At 49.2% G+C, this 27,885-nt stretch overlaps 1 protein-coding gene across 5 annotated transcripts; it reads left to right on the plus strand.

Annotated features, from left to right (window-relative positions):
* The first annotated feature begins 165 nt into the window (after window positions 1-165).
* Window positions 166-27,803, plus strand: CHAF1B (chromatin assembly factor 1 subunit B). 5 transcript variants are annotated; one of them, XM_070466970.1, is made up of 14 exons: window positions 166-249; window positions 878-1,105; window positions 2,022-2,154; window positions 3,652-3,769; window positions 4,846-4,949; window positions 9,240-9,336; window positions 11,274-11,358; window positions 12,616-12,709; window positions 19,448-19,517; window positions 19,618-19,742; window positions 22,715-22,862; window positions 23,645-24,076; window positions 24,688-24,782; window positions 25,651-27,803. In XM_070466970.1, the coding sequence occupies exons 2-14, from the start codon at window positions 980-982 to the stop codon at window positions 25,734-25,736; spliced, it is 1,713 nt and encodes a 570-aa protein (XP_070323071.1). In that variant the 5' UTR covers window positions 166-249; window positions 878-979; the 3' UTR covers window positions 25,737-27,803. The 5 variants fall into 5 exon arrangements, with proteins under 5 accessions (XP_070323071.1, XP_070323073.1, XP_020769577.1 ...); XM_070466972.1 differs by having other exon boundaries at window positions 26,922-27,803; XM_020913918.2 differs by having other exon boundaries at window positions 19,618-19,709.
* Window positions 27,804-27,885: the final 82 nt, after the last annotated feature.

The raw sequence follows: 27,885 nt of genomic DNA on the forward strand, positions 1-27,885 counted from the left end.
GATCGGACTCCATTCTTTCACCGATGCGTCGGTCCGCAGGGAAATAATAAACCGGTGGGAGCCAGCCCAGTGTCCGAGGGCCCTGGTCACACCTCCGCGGCGGGGCGGGGGCTCTGTGGAGACCCGCCCACGAGGCGGGCAGTCTCGAGAGCCCCGCCCCACGAGGAGGCGGGGCCTGCAGCGCGCGGGAAGCTGCGCGCGCGCGGCGGCGGGAGCTGGCGGCTCAGCGGCCTGAGCGCGTCCCTGCAGGTACTGCTTCTCCCGCGCGGACTCTCGCGTCCCCGCGCTTTCCCGGCCGGGCCTGGGTGAGGGGTGAGGGGCCGGGTGGGGGTGGCGAGCGGCCCTCTGCGAGGGCCAGCCGCGAGGACCCGGAAGATCTTCGGAGAAGCGCGCGTGTGCGCGGCGGGCCTCCAGCCCGGCCCCAGTGTCCCCGGAGGCCTCCTCTCAGCCAGGTCCCAGTCAAGTCCGGTTCCGGCTGCCCCCTCGTCCCCGGCCTCGGTCGGCTTGCCGAGCAGCCCTTCCCCCGCGGCCCCGGCCTTCCCCCACCCCCGGTAGCCGTCTCCCCGCGGCGCCCACCCCCAGGCCCCCGGGCTCGCCACCCCCTCAGCCTGGCCCGGCCCGGCCCGGGCCTTGCTTTCCCCTCCCTGGGTGTCCGTTTCTCGTTGCTTTTCCGGACGTACTCGGAGAATAAACTGAAAACAGCCGCGGACTCCGGGAACCATTTGAGGTGGAACTGCGAGGGTTGCGTCGGAGGGCCGCACTGACATCCTCTCCCAGGGCAGCGTCTTTAATGGTCGGCAGGGCTCCTGGCTGAGGCTTCAGCGTTCAGTGCCTGGTCCCCGGCTCGAAGATTCACCTCGTCACCAACCATTTGCAGCTCTCTCTCCTCCGTCTTTGGAGAACCAACGCCCGCCCCCCGCCACCTACCACCCACCCCGCCCCTGAGGAACTGTGTTTCGCTCCTTGAAGACTCTGGAGGATGAAAGTCATCACTTGCGAGATCGCCTGGCACAACAAGGAGCCGGTGTACAGCCTGGACTTCCAGTATGGAGCCGCCGGGAGGATCCACCGGCTGGCCTCCGCGGGGGTGGACACGGCTGTCAGGGTAAGCGGGGCATGGGGAGTGGGAAGGGCCCAGGAAGCAACGTTGAAGCGGCATTCTCCACTCTTGTGTTTTTATAACGACTGTTAAACTCAGGGCTTCCCAGGTGGCCGGCTTGGCGGTAAAGAATCTGCCAATGCGGAGACGCAGGTTCGATCCCTGAGTCGGGAAGATCCCTCTGGAGGAGGAAATGGCAGCCCACTGCAGTATTTTTTAACCTGGGAAATCCCATGGACACAGGAGCCTCGTGGGCTATACAGTCCATGGGGTTGCCAAGAGTCGGACAGGACTGAGCATGCGCACTGCAGGCACTCATCACAAATTATTGTACTAATGAAGTTACCTAGCCCAGGGGCTTCCCAGGTGGCACTAGCGGTAAAGAATCCGCCTGACAAAGGCAGGAGATGCCGGTTGGATCCCTGGGTGGGGAAGATCCCTTGGAAGAGGAAATGGCAAATCCACTCTAGTCTTCTTGCCTGGAGAATCCCATGGACAGAGGAGCCTGGTGGACTACAGTCCATGGGGTCACAAATAGTCGGACACAGCTGAGCCACAAAGTGTATGTATATGTGTATCTAGCTGAGGCAGATAAATTGTCAGGGCCTTCATTGTCAACAATGAAGGCAAAAGAGCAACTTTCTTCCTAGGGTCCTGTTACCTAGACTGATGTCACTGGATGTGGTGATGTTATTATTTCAGAACCCTGAGCCAGTTTCCTCTAGGGGAAGAGTTTGCACAAGAAAGAGGTGGGAGGCAGTGGCACTGGTGGTTTATGTTTCAGATAGGAGTTACTTCCTCTTACATTTCAAAAGAGAAACTAAATTTTCTTTCTGAAAATCAGTGCAGGGTTGTTTTAATAGGTGCAGTATGAAGCCTGCTCACTACATGTTTCTCTGAATGCGTGTTTTTGTATCAACAGATCTGGAAGGTAGAGAAAGGACCAGATGGAAAGGCCATTGTTGAATTTTTGTCCAATCTTGCTCGCCATACCAAAGCGGTCAATGTCGTGCGTTTTTCTCCAAATGGGGAAATTTTAGCATCGGGAGGAGATGGTGAGTATTTCACTTTAAGTCTTCAGAAATCAGATACACACATGTCTCAGTCAATACTGAGATTTGAGCTAGATATACTTTCTCATTTCAGAGGTGCCTTGACCCTTTAAAGCTGTCATTTAGATAGTTCAGTAAAATGATGTTATGGGGAGTGTGAACAGATGGAAGACAGTAAGCTTAAATTGAGAAGAGCTGTTTGAAAGTGACCCCTTTCCCATTTACTCCCTCTGGGCTGGTTGGAGACAGGTAGGTCTGTGCTTACCATTCTAAGTCCCAAGGCAACTGACCTGACCTTGTTAGGCTTGTTGGCTTAGTATCTGTAAGTGATCATAGTCTGTTCTGTGTCTCTGTGTAATTAATGAATTAATTGGCCTGGGAAGTGTTGTTGAAATGGCCCTCTGTTTGTTTGGTGGGCACAAATCGATTCGTATTTTCTGCTTGTGTTTAAACAGCATAAAGCTATACAGAAAAAGTAAATCTTTTTATCATGCTCTTAAAACCAGAATAGTCTAGAAGTGAGAATAAAAAGAAAATTTTTTTTTATTTTTTATTTTATCTCAGATGTTGTTGGCAGGAGGAGGAAAAGAGACCTGGTGGAACTGAGTGCCCTGATGCCCAGTGTGTGGTCGAGGGAGAGATGGGGGGTGAGAGCTGCCCGGGGTGGGGGAGACGCTGGGCAGCTGGCAAGGCAGCACGGGTCCAGAACACATGTGTCCATATAGCCAGCTCCTTTAGTCTCCTCCTGACACATACATGAGAGTGTCTTCCCAGGTCACTAGCACTAAAGATCCTGCCTGCCAATGCAGGAGACATAAGAGACGCGGGTTCAATCCCTGGGTTAGGAACATCCCCTGAAGGGCATGGCAACCCACTCCAGTATTCTTGCCTGGAGAATCCCATGGACATAGGACAAGTCCATAGGGTCGCAGAGTCAGGCACGACTAAAGCAACTTACCATACTCACGCATATATGGGCTGACCATGTGCCGGGCATCGTGTGGTATGTGCTTTATACATCTACCTCATTTAATCCTCACAGTGGCCTATGTGCTCATGTGTGCTCAGTTGCCCAGTCGTGTCCAACTCTTTGTGACCCCCCGGACTGTAGCCTGCCTGGTGAGGGGACCAAGGCGTCTAGACAGTGACTCTGTAGGCTGCACAGCGGGGAATGACTTGCCAGCGCCTGTGTTGGTGCCTCTGTTGCTTTTTCTCCCCTGTCAGGTTATGCCTGTGTATTTGTTAATAGAGTCGTTTTGCAGTCATGTTTTGCTGGCCCGGGGACCCTTCTGTTTAAGGTGACCTTGTATAACTCTGATCTGGTATGAGTTTGATTTTGGAGTTTTTGTTCGGAAGGGAAACTTGCTTTTCCTGCCCGAATTCTTAGAGGTAAATCCTCATGGCCATAGTGTCTGTAGATATTGTTTAATGTCCTAAAAACCCAGAAGTGAAAAGCCGTGCAGGAAAACGTGACTTGCATTTAATTGACTCACTCTGTAGACGCTGTCATTCTGCTCTGGAAGGTGAATGATAACAAGGAGCCGGAACAGGTTGCCTTTCAGGACGAGGATGAGGCTCAGCTGAACAAGGAGAACTGGACTGTTGTAAAAACCCTGAGGTAACCTTGGGAGGGACCTGCGAAGGTGTTAGCTTTAGGACCTACCTGAATGCATTCAGCTGATAGGCATTTAGACTTTCGTATCTCACTTAAACTTTTTCTTATGCGAGACAGTAATGCAGGTATAGTTTAAATCAGCGGTTCCCCAACCTTTTTGGTACCAGGGACGGGTTTCGTGGAAGACAGTTTTTCCACAGACTGGGGGTGGGGGTGATTTCGGGCTGATTCAAGTGCATTACATTTATTGTGCACTTTATTATTATTATTACACTATAATATATAATGAAATAATTATACAGTTGTCACTTGCTGCTCAGTGATAGAGTTTGCATATGCATCTGCAGACAGTTGATTCATCATGGTCTTGCACGGTCATCCTGCCCGCTGATGATAATCTGTGTTCATAGCCGCTCCCCAGTGCTCACATCATGGCCTGAGCTCCACGTCAGATCCTCAGGCATTAAATTCTCACATGGAGCCTGCCACCTGGGTCCCTCGCAAGCACCGTTCACCGCAGGGTTCTCGGCCCTGTGAGGATCCAGAGCCACCGCTGACCTGAGAGTGGGTGGAGCTCGGGCAGTAATGCGATCGCCGGGGAGTGGCTGTAAATACACACGAAGCTTCACTCGGTGAGAACACCACCTGCCGTCCAGACCAGTTCCTAACAGGCCATGGACTGGTAGCAGTCACTTAAAGGTTTTAAGTGAGATACAAAAGTCTAAATGCCTAGACTGGTAGCAGTCCATGGCCTGGGGGTTGGGGACCCCTGGCCTAAAAAGATAAAAATATGGATTAAAATGGATTTTTAATTAAAAGCCATTAAAATAGATTTTCCTAGTTTCTCTCATAAAATTTTTTTAGTAAACTTGAATCAGTTTTAAAGATACAAATCTCCTTGAAGGTGGTAGTTTATAGCTACAGCTAATATAGCTATATAGCTAATGTAGTTCTAGTGGGAATTCTACAATCCCAATGCGTGGGCCCTGAGTTTGCCTTTAAATTTTTGACATTTGTTTGTTTTTCTCTCCTCAAGACAAGAATTGCTTTTTCTTTTCTTTTTCTTCTTTGGATTCTAGGGGCCACTTAGAAGACGTGTATGATATTTGCTGGGCAACTGATGGGAATTTAATGGCTTCTGCCTCTGTGGACAACACGGCCATCATGTGGGACGTTAGTAAAGGTAGCTGATGTGTTTTTGCTGTTGTTGGGGGAAAAGTGCAAGTGTTAGTCATTCAGTCGTGTCCGATTCTCTGCGACCCTGTGTACTATGGCCCGCCAGGTCCTCTGCCCATGGAATTTCCCAGGCAAGAGTACTGAAGCGGGTTGCCATTTCCTCCTCCAGGGGATCTTCCCGACCTTGGGTTGGAACCAGGTCTTCTGCGTTGCAGACAGGGTCTTTGCTGTCTGAGCCACCACGAAAGCCCATTATTAGGGGAGCGACATTCCAAGTGTCTGAAAAGCCGAACCATGAAACGCTTCAGAAGAGTTTCTTTAGCGGACTGAAACAGAAGTTTAGCTCGACAGCTTAAGGGTTATCCCCGTATGCCAGGGATGCAGTTGGAATGTATGAGGTTTAGCAGTGGTGTTATGAGTCCTGAGTTGCTGATGCCAAAGCAAGGTAGACGCCGCACACCTGGGGGTGCAGACATGACGGGGCAGGGGGTGGGGAGGGAGAGGGCTGATCCCGGCCTTCACGGACCTGAGGATCTTGAAAGGTTATCAAGTCATCATCATCAGTGGGGCATTGCCTGCTCAATATAGGGGTAGGTGTGATCAGGTTTCCTTTGTGGCTCAGCTGGTAAAGAATCTACCCACAGTGTGGGAGACCTGGATTCGATCCTTGGGTTGGGAAGATCCCCTGGAGAAGGGAAAGGCTACCCACCCCAGTATTCAGGCCTGGAGAATTCATGCACTGTATAGTGTTTGGAGTCACAAAGAGTCGGACTTTCACTTCACTTCACTTCACTTTGTGGTCAAGTTTACATTTCAGGACATCAAATAAAGCAAAGGATACCTCGCTGCTTTGAAAGAACCTGTTTGGGAGGGGTGTAGGAGGAGGTGGGAGGTAAACATATGAGAAGTTAACTACAGTTTGAAAATAGCAGTGGTGGCCAATGCCTAACCACTTTTCCTCGCCTCAGTCCTGCAGTCAAGCTTGGTGTTTTCTTCCAAACCTCTTCCTCTCCTCTCCTTTATCTGATCATTCTCCACCAGCCCAAATACCCATTTCAGGGGTCAGGCTGTGGCGTTGGCATCCCCCGCAGTCTCAGCGCTGCATCCACCCGGTTTCCGTCCATGCTGTAAAAGCCTCTCTTCTGTTAATAGTTCTGTGCCGTCCACTGAAGCAGCCTCTCTTGCCTCCTCTGTGTCACACTCTTTCTAATCAGTCCCTGACATTTCGGCCGAGGGGAGGACCGGCGTGACCAGTATCCTCATCTTCTTTCCCCAAACCTTGATATTTCGGTGTCAGCGGACACTCCATCCAGCACCTCTGAAGCCAGTTGTAATGACCTTGAACACTGCCAGCACACTGGGCACTCTTGCAGGTGCTGGAAAATACCCGAATATGATGGCCGTGTTCTAGCAGGATGTGAATAAGTACGCAAACATCCATCTGATGTTAGGAAGTGATAGCACCCCGAGGGGGTCAGAGAGTAGTCAGGTGATCAAGAAGTCTTCTCTGAACACATAGAGTTTTAACAGAGACTGGAATGAAGTTGGGGAGCGAGCTGTGTGCATTGTTTCAGGGAACAGTGTTCCCGCCTGTGGGAGCAGCAGGTGCGGAGGCCCTGTGGCCGGAACGGCTTGTTGTGTCTAGGCAATAGGAAATCGAGGGTGTGCAGGAGCAGGAGGGGGAAGGAGGACCCAAGGCTGGAGGGTGGTGGTGGGCCGGGGCACCCGGGTCGGGTCTCAGGTTGTATCCCAGGTGTAATCGTGAGCTGCCGAAGGGCTTTGAGTAGTAGAGCAACCTGATTTTACTTATTAGCACGTGACATGCTGATCCTGGGACAACAGAGAAGGGGGCAGGGTCAGGGGGAGGAGCAGTTTTTAAGGAGTATTAAGACTTTATTGTAAGCCTTTGTTTAAATGTGTAACATGGGTAAGGTTATTCAAAGTCAGTAAGTTTTTGTATTTGTGAATATGCATATGCTGTGATTCCCTCTACTGCCCATCACCTTCAGTTCAGTTCAGTCGCTCAGTCCTGTCCTACTCTTTGTGACCCCACGGACTGCAGCAGGCTGGACCTCCCTGTCCATCACCAACTCCCAGTTTACTCAAACTCATGTCCATTGAGCCGGTGAGGCCATCCAGCCATCTCATCCTCTGTTGTCCCCTTCTCCTCCCGCCTTCAGTCTTTCCCAGCATCAGGGTCTTTTCAAATGAGTCAGTTGTTCACATCAGGTGGCCAAAGTATTGGAGTTTCAGCTTCAGCATCAGTCCTTCCAATGAATATTCAGGACTGATCTCCTTTATTTATTTATTTATTTTTTTTTTTTTTTATAGGCTAATTACTTTACATCATTACAGTAGTTTTTGTCATACATTGAAATGAAGACTGATCTCCTTTAGAATGGACTGGTTGGATCTCATTGCAGTCCAAGGGACTCTCAAGAGTCTTCTCCAACACCACAGTTCAAAAGCATCAATTCTTTGGCGCTTAGCTTTCTTTATAGTCCAACTCTCACATCCATACATGACCACTGGAAAAACCATAGCTTTCACTGGGTGGACCTTTGTTGGCAAAGTAATGTCTCTGCTTTTTAATATGCTGTCTAGGTTTGTCATAACTTTTCTTCCAAGGAGCAAGTTTCTTTTAATTTCATGGCTGTAGTCACCATCTGCAGTGATTTTAACTCCAGAGTTGAAGTCATCATCCTCAAGATGGCCCTTGAAGAAGAATGCCCACTTGGTCTGCTCTTGTCCTTTCTGCTGTCTGCTGTCCCAGAGCTGGGCGTCTGTCTCTGAAGGCCTATCCTTCGACAGATCTGGCCAGGTGGCCTGCCCCCTCATCACATCTCCGGCTGGTCCCTCAGTACCTCCGCTTCTTGCTCATCTCCTTCCTGGAGCCCCGCAGTCCGCTGAGCCCTCTGTTTCCTGGTCTGTCGGTCCCTCTGGCCTCTCATGTTCTCCCTGTCCAGCTTGCTCCCCAAGGGGTTTGTGTACGAACACAGACCATCTTCATCCACCTGCTCTTCCAAGACAAACCCCAGCTCAGGATCAACTGTGGTCCGGGTCCCAGACTGAGCACAGCTGGTCACAGACCCCCACGCTGCACCCCGGGCCCCTGCAGATGTGTCCCCAGCAGCCTTTGGGGGCGGGTGGGTGGTCCCAAGATCCCTGCCCCTTTTGCTTGTGAGGTCTAATCCCACCCCTGTTTCCCCAGTATCATCCCCTCCAAACCTCCGAAGATCTCCCGAAGCTGCTTCTTCAACCCTAATCTCAGCAGACTCACAGAGAAGAGCCTCATGAAGGGGAGGGGGACGGACAGTTAGTCTGACATCTGTGGTGTGTACATTAAGGTCCCTGGCGACCTCGGGGCCTGCGATTTTAGGGGGCAGTGGCGGGCGTGGGGAGCGGGTGCCCCCGGCAGAGGGTCAAGTGAGTGAGAGGTGAGGAGGTCGCCAGAGTGAGTGACCAGGTGTAGGGCGCTCCCCCCAGAAGAGTTTTGTTTCTCAAAGTCTGGCCAAGGCTTCCTAACTCCCTCCTCGCTTCTTCCAGGTCGTCTTTGTGTGCGGCTGGTTTTATCCTCCACATCTCTCCCCCGCAGCCCCTCCCATCCTGGCCCGCCTCCCTTTGGGGCAGGCCCTTGTCTCTCGCCCGGTCTCCGGTCCCCTCCAACTAGTGACACTTGCTCTGTGTGCTCTCTTCAGCCCTCAGCTTCATCCTGAACATGCAGGTCACTTCCCAGCTCAGCACTGCTCTGAGCCACACTGTGAGCCCCCAGAACCCTTCTTGCGTGCACAGGGGTGTTGCACCACCAGTGGTCTCAGCTGCCTGTCATTTCCCCGAACGCCAAGCTGGCTTTCACCCTGTGGGTTTGCTCAGAATGCTGCCTTCTCTCCCCACTGGCCCCCTACGTCCTGCCTGACCTGGAGACCTGAACTCCGAGCTCGCGCCTTCTCCACCCTCACCCCTGCTGTGTTGGCTGCCCCTCGTCCTCCCCGTGGTGTCCGTGTGTGTGCCCGGGGGTGGTCTGTTCCCCCCCGCGCCCCTGCCATTCATATTCTGTCTTTCCGCTTGCTCCCCAGGGGGATTGTGTGTGCATAGCTGCCACTGGGAGCTCTGAGCTCCCTGGAGGGGGGACCATGTGAAGTTATCTTTGACCCCAGAGCCTGACGTGGGGTTTGGTACAGAGGCTCAATCGCCCGCTGCTGAATGATGGAACAGCAAAGGAATAATACTGAAACTGTAGTTTATACCATTTGTGCATTAGCAGGTTTTAGTAATATGTTGTATGCTTTATCCATAGGCCAGAAGATCTCCATTTTTAATGAACATAAAAGTTACGTACAAGGAGTAACCTGGGATCCCTTGGGTCAATATGTTGCTACCCTGAGCTGTGACAGGTAAGTTAGTATTTGATGAGGTGTCCTCATCTCTATTAGCTTGAAATTTTCTTCAGAGGTATTTTTATTACAACTTAACAAATATAAACCACAGTCTAGCTTTGATTCTTTTGTTCCTGATTTCGTAAAAAGTGTTTTATTTTACTGTTATCCATAAAACAGAGTAAGAAATTGGAAACTGATTAGGACAAGAACCTTACACAAAGTTAGTACTTAATGAATCTTTATTGAGTGGGTGAATGAATGCAAAAATATCTGAGTTAAATCTGAACTTCTTTAGCAACTTTTAAAGAGAAAGTCTTTAATAAATATGACTCAGGAAAGAAGAGATACCTAGTAGTAAGTTTGGATATTTATTTCATTTTTTTGATTAGTGTTTCCTGCTATAGTGATTTTAATAACTCTGTTTAAATTAATTTGAAAGAAGATATTTTGTCTTGTTTTCCTCCTTGTTTCAAGGAGGTCTTGTTGCTGTATTTACTGGTGTAATTAAACACAATAATTTAATTGTGTTCTTGGAACAAAGAATTAGAAAAAAAGCCAGGAGGATTTCATCGGTGGTCCGGTAGTTAAGACTCAGTGTTCCCACTGCAGGGGACCTGGGTTCAATTCCTGGTCAGGGAACTAGACCCTGCATGCTGCAACAAAGACCTGGCCTAGCCAAATTACAAAAAAACAAAAACAAAATGACAGAGTTACCAATCATATTGCTCACTAGTCTTAATCCTTTTTCATGTCTCTTCGGCTTTGCTTCTCAGATTTATAAAGGTCCTGCTCTAGCCATTTGCCGATTTGTTTTAGATTGAAAATTATCACCAGAAAAAAAATACATAATGACAGTTTTAGTATAGAGCATATAGAGCCCAATTTTACTAAAGTCTTCTGTTAGGTTTATTGCTGCCATAATTGAGAAGTGCCTCCCCTGGTGACTTCAATGGTTAAGAATCTGCCTGCAGTACGGGAAATCCGGGTTCAATCTCAGTGGGGAAGATCCCTGGGGGTAGGAAATGGCAACCCACCCCAGTGTTCTTGCCTGAAGAATTCCATGGACAGAGGAGCCTGGTGGGCTACAGGCCATGGGGTCTCAGAGTCAGACACAACTGAGTGACTAAGCACGTACAGCTACTTTTAAGTATAACAAACTGGATTTCAGATAACCCTGGAATGAAAACACTAAGGAAGAATTAGTGTTTATCTTTTGTAGAATCTCCTGTAACATTCCAGATGTCATTTATTTTTCTGATATATGTGAATTCTTTGGCTTTGCCCCAGTGACATGTGGGATCTTAGTTCCCCAACCGGGGATTGAACCCATGCCCTCTGCAGTGGAAGGGCCGAGTTCTAACCACTCGACTACCACAGTTATCCCCTGGTGTACGTGTTTTATTCAGCACTCAGGAGTGAAACAGTCTGATCAGCTTGGGGAATAATATGAATTACCAGAAACCAGTGTACCTTCTGGTGTTTTCCTTACTCTTGTCAATCCCTGAGGCCAAGACCATTCCACACAAAATCAACTTCACGACAATCATGCAGATGGCCACTGGGCCACACGTCCAAGACCCGAAGTTCATCTCCCTTGACAAGTTGAAACATTCCGTAGAAAAATGAAGTTATGGTGTATTCCCCTTTCATTAGCGGTAGCCTTTCAGTTGTTAGTCTTTGCCCGTGTCACTCAGTTAAGTGTGGAGGTCTTCGGTCAGCGGTTTGCAGGCTGCCAGCTGCTGAAGCAGCCTCTAGCTGGTACTCGGCTGTTCCTGTGTGGGTTTGCAGGCTGCCAGCTGCTGAAGCAGCCTCTAGCTGGTACGCGGCTGTTCCTGTGTGGGTTTGCAGGCTGCCAGCTGCTGAAGCAGCCTCTAGCTGGTACGCAGCTGTTCCTGTGTGGAGCGCAGTTCACTCACTGGAAGAGGTGGGTCAGACTTGTCTTCTCCATCCAGGGTCCTGAGAGTGTATGGCACACAGAAGAAGCGCGTGGCTTTTAACGTCTCCAAGATGCTGTCTGGAGTGGGGGCCGAAGGAGAGGTACAGGGCTGACATCCCATCCCACCCGTGCTTAAGTTGGGACCCAGGAAGTCGTGAGCACCTCTGTACCCTGTGGCTAAGCCCCTGGTGGCCAGGCCCTGACACCGGAACTGCGGTGACTTCCTCGCAGACTGCCGCGTCTCAGCGTGGGGGGCTGGGCTGATCTGAGTGGGGGTGGGGACCTCTGGGGGCCAGGGGAGGAGTAGGCGATGGAGCTCAGTGGTTTCCAGTCCTGAGGGCGCTGTGGAGTCACCTGGACAGCGCCCCAGGGATGCGTTTCATGTGGCTGGAGGCAGCCAGGGCCCCGGGGCCTGAGGTGCAGTGAGGGTCGGGAACCGCTGACCAGGAGCATCCCAGCCCTATGTAACAGGAAGGAGGGGGGTCTGGCACCTTCCAGGCAGGTAGAGGGGCAACAAGGGCCACTGGGCTGGTACCCAGGAATGGGAAAGGTTCTGATCTTTGGGAAGAAGCGGCAAATAAAGGTAGCATCCTAGTCCTGAGATGTCAGATGACTGAGTACTAAGGCAGGCAAGGAGCTGAGAGGGAGCAAGTTGGTTACTGGAGCAAAGGAGGGCTGACTGCAAAGCAGTCCTGGGGCCGCGGGCTGGGCTGGGTCTGGAAGATTAAATGCTTAGTGTTTCTAAAGTATCAGGCGCATGGCAGCAAAAACTATTCCATGTAGGGGTTCAAGCAGCATTGTCTGGGAAGATGATGGGGTTACTATTTTCTGTTTAAAAAGGGTTCATTCAGTGGGAGATTCTAAATATATACACACAGATAACAAACAAAAGGGCTCCTCGTCACCTTCCTGCCTTTTCCCAGTCTCATTTCCCAGGCAAAGCTCTGCTCACAGCATGGGTGTGTTCTTACAGAGGTGTATTCATTTAATAATTGTTGAACCACACAAACATGTAGACCCACTCCAGTATTCTTGCCTGGGGAATCCCAGGGACAGAAGAATCCGGCGGGTCACAAAAAGGCAGACACAACTGAGTGACTTAACACTTTCACTTTCAAACACGTAGACACACACACACACACTTAAAGCTTTCCTTACCCAAAATGGGAAATCTGTTCAAGAGTGATGGCCTTTGCAGTTCTGTGTGATTATTTGATTTGTAATGTGTTTCAATTTTATACCTATTATTATGTCAGTAATAAATGAATGACAATATGTAGTAAAAAGAGATATGAATTGGTAAGCCTTTAGTGTGAATGCGAAGATTCGGGGTAACATGTAAATTTCGTGTGCTATAGGCGAGAAGTTACCGGATGTTCCATGATGACAGCATGAAGTCGTTCTTCCGTAGACTGAGTTTCACTCCTGATGGATCTTTGCTCCTCACACCAGGTGTGTTTCACGAAGCTTTGGATTTGAGGGCGGGAGGGCAGCAGTGCTGGTGTCAGTGCTCCTGATCTGTGATGCTCTTTGCAGCTCAGGGAATTCTGATGAAAGCAGTGGTCCCAACTTGTCCACACACTGAACTCTGTTAGGTTGCTTCAGTCATGTCTGACTCTTTGCGACCCATGGACTGTAGCCCGCCAGACCCCTCTGTCCACAGGATTCTTCAGGCAAGAATACTGGAGTGGGTTGCCATGCCCTCCTCCAAGGGATCTTCCCGACCCAGGGATTGAACCCCCACCTCTTACGTCTCCTCCATTGGCAGATGGGTTCTTTACCACTAGCGCCACCTGGAAAGCCATTCCAAAATCTCCAGGGAGCTTCTGAAAATCCTGCTACTTGAGTCCTACACCCCTCGAGATTGTATTTTAACTGGTTTGGAGTGTGTGGTCTGGGTTTTGGAATTTAAAAAGATCCCCAGTGGTTTTAACACACAGACAAGTTTGGGAGGCACTAGGCTAGAGTGATAAATGTATTCTCTTAGGTAAATTCAGCTTAAAAGTTTTCTTAACAAATTTCTTTTCCCTAGACATGTACATGGAGGTCACAGTTCTAAAACTCACGAGAAAGTGCCCTTATCATGTTTACTCTGAGTGATCAAGCAGCCTGTTGTGACAGGGTCTAAACGCAGACAAGTTGGGTTGGAATAACCTATGGGAGTGTAGTGGTCAAGTCTGACAGGTCAGCAGAATCAGCGAGGACACGTCAGGCTTGTTGTCTGCAGGAGGGCGAGAGGGTGAGCCTAGCAGAATCAGCCAGGGCGGTGCTATGGCCAGCATGGTCTCAGAGGAGACCGACCCCTGCTCTCCACTGCTCGGGTACCATCCTGTTTGTGATTCAGTGACGTGAACCAGGGCTCAGCCAAACAGGAGGGCGCGGGTCAGGTTTGCCACTGCGTGTTCCAGCCAGGCTGGGTGGGGGCCCCCAGGAGTGTGTGAATCACACAGACATGTGTGTGGATTAGACTATGAAAGGACAACAGAGAGCATGTGGGAATGACATTGGCGTGGGGGGTGGTCCCAGGACCAAGAGTAAATAGTTGCTTGAGTATATTAAAAGTTACTTACTAAACTCAGTATCAAATCCTTTTTCTAAATGGCAGCTCTGAAAACATTTTCAGTTCAAATCGGACACCAGATAGGTATCTGCTGTCACTGTTAATGATTCTCAGTGATGTTAATAAATGCAGGAAATGCAATGACAGATTGGAAAAGGAGAGGGAAAACGTTGTGATAGGATTATGTTTCTAGAAAATCCAAGAGATTTTAAAAAGTACTATCGGAATCAAAAAAGAATTTGGTAAGGTGGCTAGATATTGTAAAAATACATAAAATCTGAATCTGCTACACTAGAATAAGTACTTAGAAATGTGAAAAGGACAGTTGTTCATTCGTAATAGTGCAAAGTCCAGAAGACATGGGAATACATAGGAAAAAAATTTAATGAGGCACAGAGCCTTGATGAAGAAGACTAGAAGGTCTTATTGATTGATGGTTATAAAACAAGTTCTGAACAAATAGATATTTCATGTTCTAAAAATTAACATACTCATTGTTTTCCAATTAGAATCCCATTTCAGGTTTTTTTGGTTGTTTCTTGTGGTTTTCTGTTTTTTTTAATTGGATGACATCTCAGATTTGTTTAGCTGAGTAAATGCAAAGAATAATGCAGTCAGCTTCCGAGGTGGCTCAGTGGTTAAGAATCCACCTGCAATGCAGGAGATGCAGGTTCAATCCCTGGGTCCGGAAGATCCCCTGAAGAAGAAAATGGCAACCCACTCTAGTATTCTTGCCTGGAAAATTCCGTACACAGAGGAGCCTGGCAGACTGCAGCCCACAGGGTCACAAAGAGTCCGACATGACTGAGCAACTGAGCATGTAGCACATATGAAAGGAGAGTAACACTTGAGCAGGCATCTCCTTGTCTGAATGTCAGAGATTCTGTAGTGCAAAAAAAGATGTGCTTTTCATCATAGGGGACTAGAATGCAAAAGTAGGAAGTCAAGAGTCACCTGGAGACAGGCAAGTTTGATCTTGGGATACAAAATGAATCAGGGCAAAGGCTAACAGAGTTTTGCCAAGAGCATGCACTGGTCACAGCAAACACTCTCTTCCCAGCAACACAAGACTCGACTCTAAACATGGGCATCACCAGATGGTCAATACTGAAATCAGATTGATTATATTCTTTGCAGCTGAAGATGGAGAAGCTCTATACAGTCAGCAAAAACAAGACTGGAAGCTGACTGTCACTCAGTTCATGAACTCCTTATTGCCAAAGTCAGACTTAAAATGAAAAAAGTAGGGAAAACCACTGGGCCATTCGGGTATGACCTAAATCCCATCCCTTCCAATTATACAGTGGAAGTGAGAAATAGCTTCAAGGGATTAGATATGATAGAGTGCCTGAAGAACTATGGATGGAGGTTTATAACATTGTACAGGAGGTAGTGATCAAAACCATCTCCAGGAAAAAGGAATGCAAAAAGGCAAAATGGCTGTCTGAGGAGGACTTACAAGTAGCTGGGAAAAGAAGAGAAGCGAAAGGCAAAGGAGAAAAGGAAAGATATATCCATTTGAATGCTGAAAGATATACCCATCTGAAGAGTTCCAAAGAATAGCAAGGAGATATAAGAAAGCCTTCCTCAGTGAACAATGCAAAGAAATAGAGGAAAACAACCGAATGGGAAAAACTAGAGATCTTTTCACAGAGAAGGCAATAGCAACCCACTCCTGTACTCTTGCCTGGAAAATCCCATGGGTGGAGGAGCCTGATAGGCTGCAGTCCCTGGGGTCGTGAAGAGTCTGACACGACTGAGCAACTTCACTTTCACTTTTCACTTTGATGTATTAGAGAAGGAAATGGCAACCCACTCAAGTGTTCTTGCCTGGAGATTCCCAGGGACGGCAGAGCCTGGTGGGCTGCCGTCTATGGGGTCGCACAGAGTCGGACACGACTGAAGTGACGCAGCAGCAGCAGCAGCAGCAGCAGAGATCCCTTCAAGAAAATTAGAGATACCAAGGAAACATTTCACACAAAGAAGGGTACAGTAGACAAAAACTGTATGGGTGTAACAGAAGCAGAAGACATTAAGAAGAGGTGGCAAGAATCCACAGAAGAACTATACAAAAAAGATCTTCATGACCCAGATAACCACAATGGTGTGATCACTTACTTAGAGCCAGACATCCTGGAGTGTGAAGTCAAGTGGGCCTTAGGAAGCATGGCTGTGAACAAAGCTAGTGGAGGTGATGGATTTCCAGCTACACTAGTTCAAATCCTAAAAGATGATACTGTGAATGTGCTGCACTCAATATGCCAGCAAATTTGGAAAACTCAACAGTGCCCACAGGACTGGAAAAGTCAGTTTTTATTCCAATCCCAAAGAAGAACAATGCCAAAGAATGTTCAAACTACCATACAATTGCACTCATTTTACTTGCTAGCAAAGTAATGCTCAAAATTATCCAAGCTAGGCTTCAACAGTTTGTGAAACAAGAAATTCCAGATGTTCAAGTTGGATTTAGAAAAGGCAGAGGAACCAGAGATCAAATTGCCAACATCCATTGGATCATAGAAAAAACAAAAGGATTCCAGAAAAACATCTACTTCTGTTTCACTGACTACACCAAAGCCTTTGACTGTGTGGATCACAACAAACTGGAATATTCTTAAAGAGATGGGAATACCAGACCACCTTACCCGCCTCCTATGAAACCTGTTATGCAGATCAAGAAGCAACAGTTAGAACCAGACACAGAACAATGTACTGGTTCCAAATTGGGAAAGGAGTACATCAAGGCTGTATATTGTCACCCTGCTTATTTAACTTCTATGCAGAGTACATCATGTGAAATGCCAGGCTGGATGAAGTTCAAGCTGAAATCAAGATTGCCAGGAGAAATATCAATGACCTCAGATACACAGATCACACCACCCTTATGGCAGAACGTGAAGAGAAATGAAAGAGCCTCTTGATGAAGGTGAAAGAGAAGAGTGAGAAAGCTGGCTTAAAACTCAACATTCAAAAAGTTAAGATCATGGCATCTGGTCCCATCACTTCATGGCAAATAGTTGGGGAAACAACGGAAACAGTGACAGACTTTATTTTTCTGGGCTCCAAAATCACTGTGAATGATCACTGCAGCCAGGAAATTAAAAGACGCTTGCTCCTTGGAAGAAAAGCTATGACCAACCTAGATAGCACATTAAAAAGCAGATATTACTTTGCCGGCAAAGGTCTGTCTAGTCAAAGCTATGGTTTTTTCCAGTAGTCACGTGTGGATGTGAGAGTTGGACCATAAAGAAAGCTGAGTGCCAAAGAATTGATGCTTTTGAACTGTGTTGTTGGAGAAGACTCTTGAGAGTCCCTTGGACTGCAAGGAGATCAAACCAGTCCATCCTAAAGGAAATCAATCCTGAATATTTATTGGAAGGCCTGATGCTGAAGCTGAAGTTCCCATACTTTGGCCACCTGATGCGAAGAGCTGACTCATTGGAAAAGACCCTGATCTTGGGAAAGATTGAAGGCAGGAGGAGAAGGGGACGATAGAGAACAAGATCGTTGGGTGGCATCACTGACTCAATGGACATGAGTTTGAGTAAACCCAGGGAGATATTGAAGAACAACAGCGAATCCTGGTGTGCTCCATGGAGTCACAAAGAGTTAGACAGAACTGAGTGCCTGAACAACAATAACTGTTATCAAATCAGTATGGAATTGGTATGGGTGCTCAGTCACTTCAATCATGTCCAGCTCTTTGCCACCTGTGGACTGTAACCCACCAGGCTCCTCTGTACCCATATTGCTATAGGAATAAACATACAGATTAGTGGACCAGAGCAGAATCCAGAAATAGATCTTGGGATAAAAGGAAATTTAGTAGGTAACCTGAGGGTATTTCAGTGGGAAGAATGGGTTAGTGAGTGAAGAATACTGGAATGTCCAGATGTATGGAAGAAAATGAAATTGAACTCCTAGCTTATATATAAAAATAAATCTCAGGTGAACTCCATACTTAAATATAAAAGGTGAAAATATAAAACTCTTACCAGAAAATCTAGAAGGCCTTTCTAGGACTGGGGAAGATCAAGCAAAAGACTGGAGACCCAGAAGCTCTTAAATGACCTACTTGGCTATAGAATGTAGAGCTTGCCTACGGGCAAGAGATGCAGTAGGCAATATCAGTAGTCATATTATGGAGCTGGGAAATAATGTTCATGGAACAGGAAAGAAAGTGCTAAATGATATCGTATGTGAGCGCTCTTCCAATTGGCAAGAAGAACAAAAAAACAAAGGGGAAAAATCTGGAAGAGAGAAATGAGAGCCAGATAGAAAAGGCAGTGTGCAGAAAAGCAGGTCTGCATGTGGTATCAGCACACACAGGAGAGTGTTCGGGAACCCAGCAACAGTCAAGGCAGTCCCGGCTACCTTGATATAAGTTAGGTATGGCTCTAGTCATTTCACACTGAAAAACAGTGAAAATACCTATGGCTGACCGGTGTGGGTATGGCTATTGCTGGAGGGAGTGTGGATTATCAGAGCAGTTTTGGAAAGCAGTCTGGTAACCGTTCAGTGCATCTGCTTTGCTGAGTCATCTGAGATTCACTTCGTTAAGAAATGAAAACAGTACATAGGATATTTGTCCAAGCGTGTTTATTGCAAACATGGTTTGTAGTTGGAAAAAAAAAAAAAAAAAAACCACCAAAAAGCAATACTCACTTAGAGAGGATGAATTACGGTATTTTCATACCAGTGCACAGTAGGTAGCTACTAAGAAAAGGATCCATTGGTGCCATGCAGGTAACGAGCACAAGTGTGAATAATATCCCATTTTGTAAAATAGATTTTAAAAAGCCACTGTATAATATACCTGAAGTTGAGTTATAACTGGTTGTGATGATTATGTGAGCATGGAGGAAATTAGCAATGACCTGATCGTTTGTTAAGATGGATTATTTGGGGATGGAAGGATGGGTGAGGGGGAGAGGGTAGGGAGACACTGGCTCTGTCTGCTGCCCTCCCCAGGGGGTATGGAATGGTCTTGTGGAAGACTGTGTGGCTGTGTGGAAATGTCAGTGTAAAACAGGGAGATGTTCCCAAGAGTAGCTGTGTGTGACGGGCGTTCTCCAACAGGATCTGACCTGGTTTTGAGTATAGCCTGCGGTAAGCTCTCAGATGTGGACTGCTCCCCAGGGCAGAGGCAGCTTCTGCAGGGGCTGGAGATGTCAGTGGAGGGCTGGCTCCCTGGCAGCCTCGGGGCGCCATCAGGCAGAGAGAAGAAGCCCAAGTCTCAGGCTTTGGGTGGCAGCTGGGGTCAGAATCGGGGAGGACAGCAAGCCGAGGGTCTGATCACAGTGCTTCACCACAGGGATTGGCTGGATTCCCAGGCAGAGGTCTGCTGAGGCCGGGGTCCCTGCTTTCTGTTCTTCCTTCCCAGGCCCAGTAGGGGCTCCCAGGGAGCCCCCTTGGAAGGTGACACTCGGGGTGACAGGTCGCTAGAACCGCAGTAAGGGCTGAGCCCAGACAGGGATGAGATGTTTGCACTTGTCCTCAACCATCAAACACTGGCCAGGAAATAATCTTTCCGGGGAATCTAACATAAACCAGAACTGATGATCGTGCGTCTCTGCTGGTGAACAGTCTGTTAATAATACAGGCCTCACCTTCCTCTCCTGCTTCTCCAGCTGGGTGCGTGGAATCCGGTGAAAATGTAATGAACACGACTTATGTTTTCTCCAGGAAAAACCTTAAAAGGTAGGTGATTAAACAAATATATGAGACGTGCACCCATTCTTTTTTTTTGCTTTTGTTAACTTGACGGTGCCTTTTTGCAAAACCGTAATTCATCTTCTAGGCCCATCGCCCACCTTCCGTGTCCTGCGAAGGCAACACTCGCTGTCCGCTGCTGCCCTGTCTACTTTGAGCTGAGGCCGGTTGCGGAAGCAGGTGTGTTAAGTAACCGGGGCAGGGAGGGAAGAGGTGAGTGCGGGGTTGCTTCTATTTGACCCCTCTCAGGAGCAAAGACTGACGTTACCAAAATACGTGTCAGCCTATGCATTGTCTAGAATACACTTCTTTTTTGCTACAAGCAACTTTAAACGAATGAAAGTAGTAGCTTTCATTGTTTCTCTGCTGCTTGGTTGACGATCATTCATCATCAACTTCCTGTGCAGTAAAGATGATACATGAACTGGATTTCTGTGTAACTGTTTTCCCTCCATTGGCTGCTTTGAAGATTTCTCTGTCTGTCAGCGGCTTTAAGTAGTCCTGCTGCTGTGTGCCTGCCACAGTTTTCTTTGTGTTTCTTATGCTTGGGGTTCATTGGCTGGCTTAGATCTACACATTTATAGTTCCCATCAAATTAGGGGAGCTTTTTAAAAAAATATATTTATTTATTTGGTTCTACCCAGTCAGTGGCTTCCCTGGTGACTCAGATGGTAAAGCATCTGCCTGAAATGCGAGAGACCCAGGTTTTATCCCTGGGTCGGGAAGATCCCCTGGAGAAGGAAATGGCAACCCACTCCAGTGTTCTTGCCTGGAAAATTCCATGGATGGAGGAGCCTGGTAGGCTACAGTCCATGGGGTCGCAGAGTCAGACACGAATGAGCGACTTCACCTAATCTTAGTTGTGGGTGCTGGATCTTTAGTTGAGGCACCAGGGAACTAGTTCCCTGACCAGGGATTGAACCCCAGGCCCCCTGCATTGGGAGCACAGAATCTTAGCCACTAGACCTCCAGCAAAGTCCCAGATGTGGGGAACTTCGCCAGTTACTTCTTCAGATACTTTCTTCTGTCATCCTCTCTCTCTCTCCTCTTCTTCAGGGACTCCAGCTACGCGTGTATCAGGCTGCTTGAAGTTACCCACGGCTTACTGGTGCTCTGTTGACTTGACTTGCCCCAGCTCGGCCCCCTGCCCACCACTGTTTTATCTTGGATAGTTTCTACAGCTGTATTTTGAGTTCGCATACCTTTTCTTCTCTGTCACCTGCCCTTGGTGCCGTCCGGTGTATTTTCTACCTGCGACAGTGTGGTTTTCATCTCCAGAGTTCAAGCTGGTTCTTCCTTATGTGTATCTGCTTTCCTCTTGCTTCTTGAACACATAGACTACAGTTTCTTAAAACAACTCTTTCAATGGCTTTGTGTACAAAGGGTTGGTTTCGATTAACCTTTTTCTCATTATGGGTATTGTTCTGCTTCTTGGCATGCCTGATAATTTTTTATTAGACATTGTGGGGATTTTACCTTAGTGGATGCAGATGTATTTTCATTTTTTCTTTTTTCTTTTTAAATTTTGGCTGCGCTCCCTGGTTCCAGCATTTGTTGTCTGTAGACTTTTTAATGATGGCCACTCTGACCAGTGTGAGGTGGTACCTCACTGTAGTTCAGATTTGCATTTCTCTAGTAATTAGCGATGGTGAGCATCTTTTCATATGGGCCATCTGTATGTCTTCTTTGGAGAAATGTCTGTTTAGGTCTCCTGGCCATTTTTGGATAGGGTTTTGGTTGTTGTTGTTGAGTTGCATGAGCTGTTTGTGTATTTTGGAAGTTAAGCCCTTGTCCGTAGCATCAGTTGCAGATACTTCCTCCCATCCAGTGGATTGTCTGTCTGTTTGATTGCTGGCCTCCTTAGGGATGGCTCTTTCTTTCCCATAGTTTTCTCACATGCATGCACTGCCAGCATCAGCTGAAGACTCGGGAGGCCCCTGCAGCTCTCTCTGTGCCCCGCCACCACACGCTCCGCCAAGCCTCTTGGCTCTCAGCTCGGGGTTTCTGGTGGCCGCCGCCTGAGTTCCCTCCACCTTTGTGGGGCCTGGAAACTCCAGGCAGAAAGCAGGGGCAGTGAAAGGGCTTGGGTCTCCTGCTTCCTGTCTCTGCGAGATTGCTGTCCTTCATGGGCTCATGGACAGTGTCCCCCAAACTCTGGTTTCAGTATTCTATCAGGTATTTTAATTTTTTCAGGGTCAGTTGTCAGTTGGTCCCTGTTACTCCAAGGCTAGATACAGAAACTTTTCAACTTTCTAAACCTTTATGTGAAATGACTTTCCTGCTAACTCAGCTGGTAAAGAATCCGCCTGCAATGCAGGAGGTCTCAGTTCAATTCCTGGGTCGGAGAGATCCTCTGGAAAAGGGATAGGCCACTCACCCCAGTATTCCTGGGCTTCCCTGGTGGCTCAGCTGGTAAAGAATCTGCCCGCAATGCGGGAGACCTGAGTTCAATCCCTGGGTTGGGAAGATCCCCTGGAGGAGGAGATGGGAACCCCCTCCCGTGTTCTTGCCTGGAGAGTCCCCGCAGGCAGAGGGGCCTGGTGGGTACAGCCCATGGGGTCACAAAGGGTCGGCCACGACTGAGCGACTTAGCACGCACACAGCATGAAAACACCCCTTGATGAGACATTTCTACATGACCCTGATTTTTCCTCGTCAGGTGCTGACCCCAGGGTGACTTGCCTCATCCACACATCTTCCTTTCCTTCTTTTCGGATCTCAGGTGTCCGTGAGTCTCGGATCATAACATGGTGTCCTCATTGGTTCATGTGTAGTTCTCCTTGATTCTTACATGGGTGTCAGTCACTCAGTCCTGTCTGACTTTTTGTGACCCCATGGGCTGCAGCCCACCGGGCTCCTCAGTCCATGGGATTCTCCAGGCAAGAATACTGGAGTGGGTTGCCATTTCTTTCTCCAGGGGATCTTCCCGACCCAGAGAGCAAACCCCGGTCTCCCACACTGCAGGCAGCTTCTTTGCTATCTGAGCCACCTGGGAAGCCCTGGATTCTGATATTCGTATATAAAGTAAGGCAAAACTGAATTCTGTAAAGCATACAGCAAGCTAGTCTTTCATGAAATTATGTCACTTACGTCCCCAGGGAGCGGGCTTTGGTGGGGGTGGAAAGGTGTTTTCTCCAAGAGCTTGGCTTGTTTGACCGTCTCTGCCCCTGTGCGCCCATCACCAGAAGCGGGCGTGGAGCTGGTGAGCCTGCCCTACCGCCTGGTGTTCGCGGTGGCTTCCGAGGACTCAGTGCTTCTCTATGACACCCAGCAGCTGTTCCCATTCGGCTACGTGTCCAACATCCATTACCACACCCTGAGCGACATTTCCTGGTGAGTGGGCAGTGAGGACGCACCCTCCCCTGGAGCAGCCCTGCAGTTGGCTTGGTTGGCCCTTATTTACCAGCTTTTTTTTTTTTGGAAAAGATTAACATTAAAAGGAAATCTGTGTCTCACTTGCTACAATACTGCTTCTGGTGGTCATGTCAGTGGGTGTTGATGCCACACAGATCGCCCTGTGGATTCTTCCCATTCTTATAAACCAAGGGGAAGACACCTGGGCTCCCTGGTCATCTAGGGACTCGCAAGAGTCCTCCCCGCCAGAGTCGAGAGGAGGGAAGCCCAGACACAGAGGGGGACCCGGAAACAGGCCCATCCTGGGGGGTCGCCACTCTGGCCTTCCTGCTTGGGGTTCTTAGCACCCCCGGGTCCCTTACTCCGTCTCTCCCGCCCGCTGGGGCCCAGCCTGGGCCTGGCCACCCTGCCAGCCAGCCAGTTCCTGCTTTTTGTAACTCTTGATCTTCTTCCTGTCCTCTTTTTATCTTGGTGGGCGAGAGGAGGCCGTCTCACCTAGATTCCCCGGTGGATTTTGTGAAGAGGCAGAGACACTGGGGCCCTGAGAAGCTTGAGGCAGTGGTGCAGGGGATGGGGGGGCAGGGAAGGGGCTCCAAGAGTCCTTCCTCAGCCAGGCCCCCTCCCCCGGACGACTCTTGCCTTCAAACAAAGCTGGGGACGGTGTTCGAACTTCTGTTTTCCTGCCTGGTGATGAGCGCGCCCAGAGTGGCCTACAGCATTCGGTAAACTTCCTCCCTTCTGCTTCTGTTTTGGGAATGAAGGTCCAGCGACGGGGCCTTCCTGGCCATCTCTTCCACAGACGGTTACTGCTCCTTCGTGACGTTCGAGAAAGATGAGCTTGGAATCCCCTTGAAAGAGAAGCCGGTTCTGAGCGTGCGAACTCCTGATACAGCAAAGAAAACCAAGAGTCAGACCCCCTCGGGGTCTTCGCCAGGACCCAGGCCAGGGGAGGGGACCCCCACCGGCAGAGTCCAGGACCCCAACAGTCCCTCTGCCACCCCCCCACAGGTGAAACAGTCTCCAGCCCCCCCGGCGGCCAAGGACACCCCCGCGGCCGCTCCCGGTTCCAGGGTCTCCCCGGCAGGACCCCCTAAAGAGAAGCCCCTGCAGCCCAGCAGTCAGAACACCAAGGCCCAGCCATCCCGGAGGGTCACCCTGAACACCCTGCAGGCCTGGAGCAAGCCCACACCCCGGTGAGCACTCGGATGCAGAAAGAAAGCATCCTTGAGGTTGAGACAACACAGCCCCCCACCCTGTACCGTGTGGTCTCCCACACGGCGGCCGGAGAGACATTTCCTGACATCTGTGGGGCCCCATCTTCGCTCAGACCTCCGTCCACCTCGCTTCTAGGTGGGGGAGGGGAGTGGGACAGTGTTTGAAGTCTTTTTGGTATTAAAGTTCCCCCCCTTTAATTTCTTGTGAACTTCTTGCAGTTAGAGTTTTAAAAAAGTGACTGTTGAGAATTGAGACTGGATTTTTTAAAAAAAGAACCATCCGTGTCTTAGAGCTTCCATACCAGAAGCCATGGCCAGTAGGCTTTATATGAAGCATCTAGCAGAGTGGTTAATGTGTCACTGAAAATTCACAAAGCACAGATTCTGAAGCTTTTAGATAACTGGTTGACTGATTTATGTGCCGATGTAACTGAGTAAGTGGTCCTTGGTTACTGAGTAAGGAGGCACATTGACACAGTATTCAGCGCCTCCGTGATGTCAGCTGATAGCTGTGTTTCCTTGGAACCTTGGTACCACATACAGTCAATCCCTGTGACACTCACGACCTTTTACTTCTCTTTTTAATCCAGGAGAATAAACTTAATACCCTTAAAGACAGATTCTCCACCGAACTCCATATCAACCCCCATAACTTCCAGCCCTTCCACAGAGGAAATTCAATCAGGTGAGCAATACTGTGGGCTTTCCTGGTGGCTCAGCTGGTAAACAATCCGCCTGCAGTGCAGGAGACCCGGGTTTGATCCCTGGGTCGGGAAGATCCCCTGGAGAAGGGAATGGCCACCCACTCCAGTATTGCTGCCTGGAGAATCCCATGGACAGAGGAGCCTGGTGGGCTGTAGTCCATGGGGTCACAAAGAGTTGGACACGACTGAGTGATTAATACTTTAACTTTCAAGCGACACTGTTACTGGTCTAATATAATTAAAGAGAATCTCGTCTCTTTTGGAAATGAACACCGCTTGAGTTTAAGTCCGTTCTGAGAAAGCAAGGATGCGTCTTGGGACTTCCCTGGTGGTCCAGTGGCCAAGACTCCACTCTCCCAATGCAGGGAGCCTGGGTTCAGTCCCTGGTTGGGGAACTAGATCCTGTGTGTCTCCACTAAGACCCCACACAGCCATATAAATAAAAATAAATAAAACCTGGCTTTAAAAAAGGATGCATCTTACCAGGCTTGTTTAAACCTGGGGGAGACGGTGTAGAGCTGGTTCCCAGTCTAGTCTGGTTGGCGCTGTGGGCATCACTCCTGGCTGTGGGGCTGTCCTTGGATGCAGGCAGCGTAGCAGCACCCCTGGGTGCGCTCCTCCCTTCCCCCTCCTCGTGACACTCTGCAGTGTCACCAGACTCTGCCCACTGCCCCTCGAGGGCACAGCCACCCCTGGCTGCGAACTGCTGGGTCACATCTCCCCCTCAGATCCACGAAGGACCTGGCTAGGCAGTCCAGTTCCTTTGTCTGGACACGAAATTTATCTCGTAAACTTCAGCTCTTAACTTTAGAGATGTCTTCACTCACCTGCCAACCCTGTGTGTTTAAGCCTCAGAGATGCTTGCAGACCCTCAGGTCAGCCCCCCGGAGCTGAAGCGGCCCCGATTCGGTGAGCACGGAGAAGGACCCCAATGAGACCTGTCCTGTGCCTGAAGGCACCTGAGACCAGTGGCATCCGACGGAAATGGATTTCAGTAACGGAAGATACACGTGGACTGGTCTCCAGAGATATGTCGCCTCTTGTATTTAGGATACATTTTTACCTCAGAGATGTGAACATCTTAATAGACTACATTCTCTTTTTCTTGAATTCCTGAGATGGGAGCCCTGTGTCATCCATGGGGTTGCAAAGACTCGGATAAGACTGAGCAACTTTCACTTTCAGTGCTACCTAGTGTGAAAATGAGTGACTCTCGCCTCGGAATATTTGTATAAAAATGCAGACACTTGACGGTGGATTCTCCTACAGCCAGAATTAGAGGAGACCGTACTTTGAGAAGGTTTATTCCATTTAGGTTTTAGTGTATTGGATGATTTGATCAACTTGGCTCCTAAATAGTTGATTAACTTTTGGAAGTTTGTTATGTTTGCTTTCAGGTTTTAACGGTAATAATGCTCTTTCTAGAAAGATAGTAGACTAGAGTGAATTAGGACAAAAGAAACTGGCTTGGAGGTGGAAATCACCCATCTCACCACCAAAAGGAAACCCTTGCTACTGTTTCAGCATATTTCCTTTAAAAAAAATTTTTTTTTAATGTTATTTTTGGGAGGAGGAAGGGTTCCAATCTCACTTTATATGCAGTTTGGTTAACACATAGGTTACCTTCTTGATTTTTCAAAGCAAAAGAAGTACCTTTCCTCGGTGGTCTGTGCTTCTGCCCGCTCAGCACCTGGGGTGCTGCTGTGGTCCTTTCCCACCTGGGAGTAAATGGGCCTTGCTGGCTGAGATGTGTGACGTGCCGTCCCCGCAGCAGGCGTCACACGTTTGGAGGCTCCTCTTAGCCCGAGAGACGCTGGTGCCGTGGCCGACGGTGGTAACGGGCGCGGCCCCCGGCGCCGGCGCGGCTGCGTCACGCTGAGCAGAGCTGACAGCTGCTTCCGCGACGCCTGATGCCGTCCGTCACCCTGGCAGATGAAGCCCCCAGGCGAGGCTGCACCAGCGCCCCTTGCCCCAGCTGAGCCAGACCAGAGGGCGAGTTCAGGGCCCGCACATCCCACCTCTGCGGGGAGCCCCTGCGGGTGGGAGGACGACCCTCAGCTCAGGCCTGCAGCAGGAAAGAGAGTTGGAAAGAACTTGGTTCTTTGTTGTCTCATCCACAGCCTGTGCACGTGTGTGTGCTCCGTCGTGCACGTGTGTGTGCTCCGTCGTGTCCGACTCTCTGCGACCCCGTGGACTGTAGCCCCAGCCAGCCTCCTTGGTCCATGGGATGCTCCAGGCAAGAATACTGGAGCGGGTTGCCGTGTCCTCCAGAGCACCTTCCCGAACCCGCGTCTCCTGCATCGTCAGGCAGATTCTTCAGCACTGAGTCACCTGGGAAGCTCCGTCCACAACCCAGTTAACCGGAAAAGGAGCCCGCCTCCCTCTTCACGGGAAAGAGGCAAAGGGATGATTTACAACGCGGAGAGCTTGCAGGTGAATCGACGCAGAGTTGTAGTAACACAGGTGTGGGTCACGTCCGGTAGGAAGATGTTTTAAGAGGTCGAAGAGCAGCTGTTTTGACCAGGGGTTTTCCACCTTGAGGCCCCCCAAAGAGCTGCCAGATATCACGCCCGGGTCCTGCCACCCAAGTCTGGCTTCCTTGGTCTGTGGCGCCGTCTGAACCTCAGGATTCTTGAGGGCTCCACTGGCGATCTAAGGCGCAGCCAGGATTAAGAAGAGAGGGAAGCTCTGCCTGGAGGCAGCCTCCGCCTGTTAAATGCATCTGCACCAAAAGCTTTCTCTTGCTTTCCTGGTCCATCACTGAGGGACAGCAGCTTTCTTTACCAAACCGAAAGGATAACAACATGTGGGAGATGCCATCAGCTCTTCAGAGGAAAAATGACTAAATTTCTTGCAGCTGGGGACTTCCCTGGCGGTCCGATGGCTAAGACTCCTGCGTGCTTCCAATGCAGGAGCGGGGCACAGGTTCGACCTCTATTCAGGGAACTAGATCACATGTGCTAGGGGGCTCAGCCAAAAAATAAAAGTATCCTGCAGCTGGAGTGAGGGCTTTTTTTTGGGGGTTGGTCCCCGTGCGAACAGGGGTCACTGTGGGTCCCACGTGCCTCGGTGAGCAGGACTGCA

The sequence above is a fragment of the Odocoileus virginianus genome, chromosome 4 (assembly GCF_023699985.2).
Source record: "Odocoileus virginianus isolate 20LAN1187 ecotype Illinois chromosome 4, Ovbor_1.2, whole genome shotgun sequence".
NCBI classification, from domain to species: Eukaryota; Metazoa; Chordata; class Mammalia; order Artiodactyla; family Cervidae; genus Odocoileus; species Odocoileus virginianus.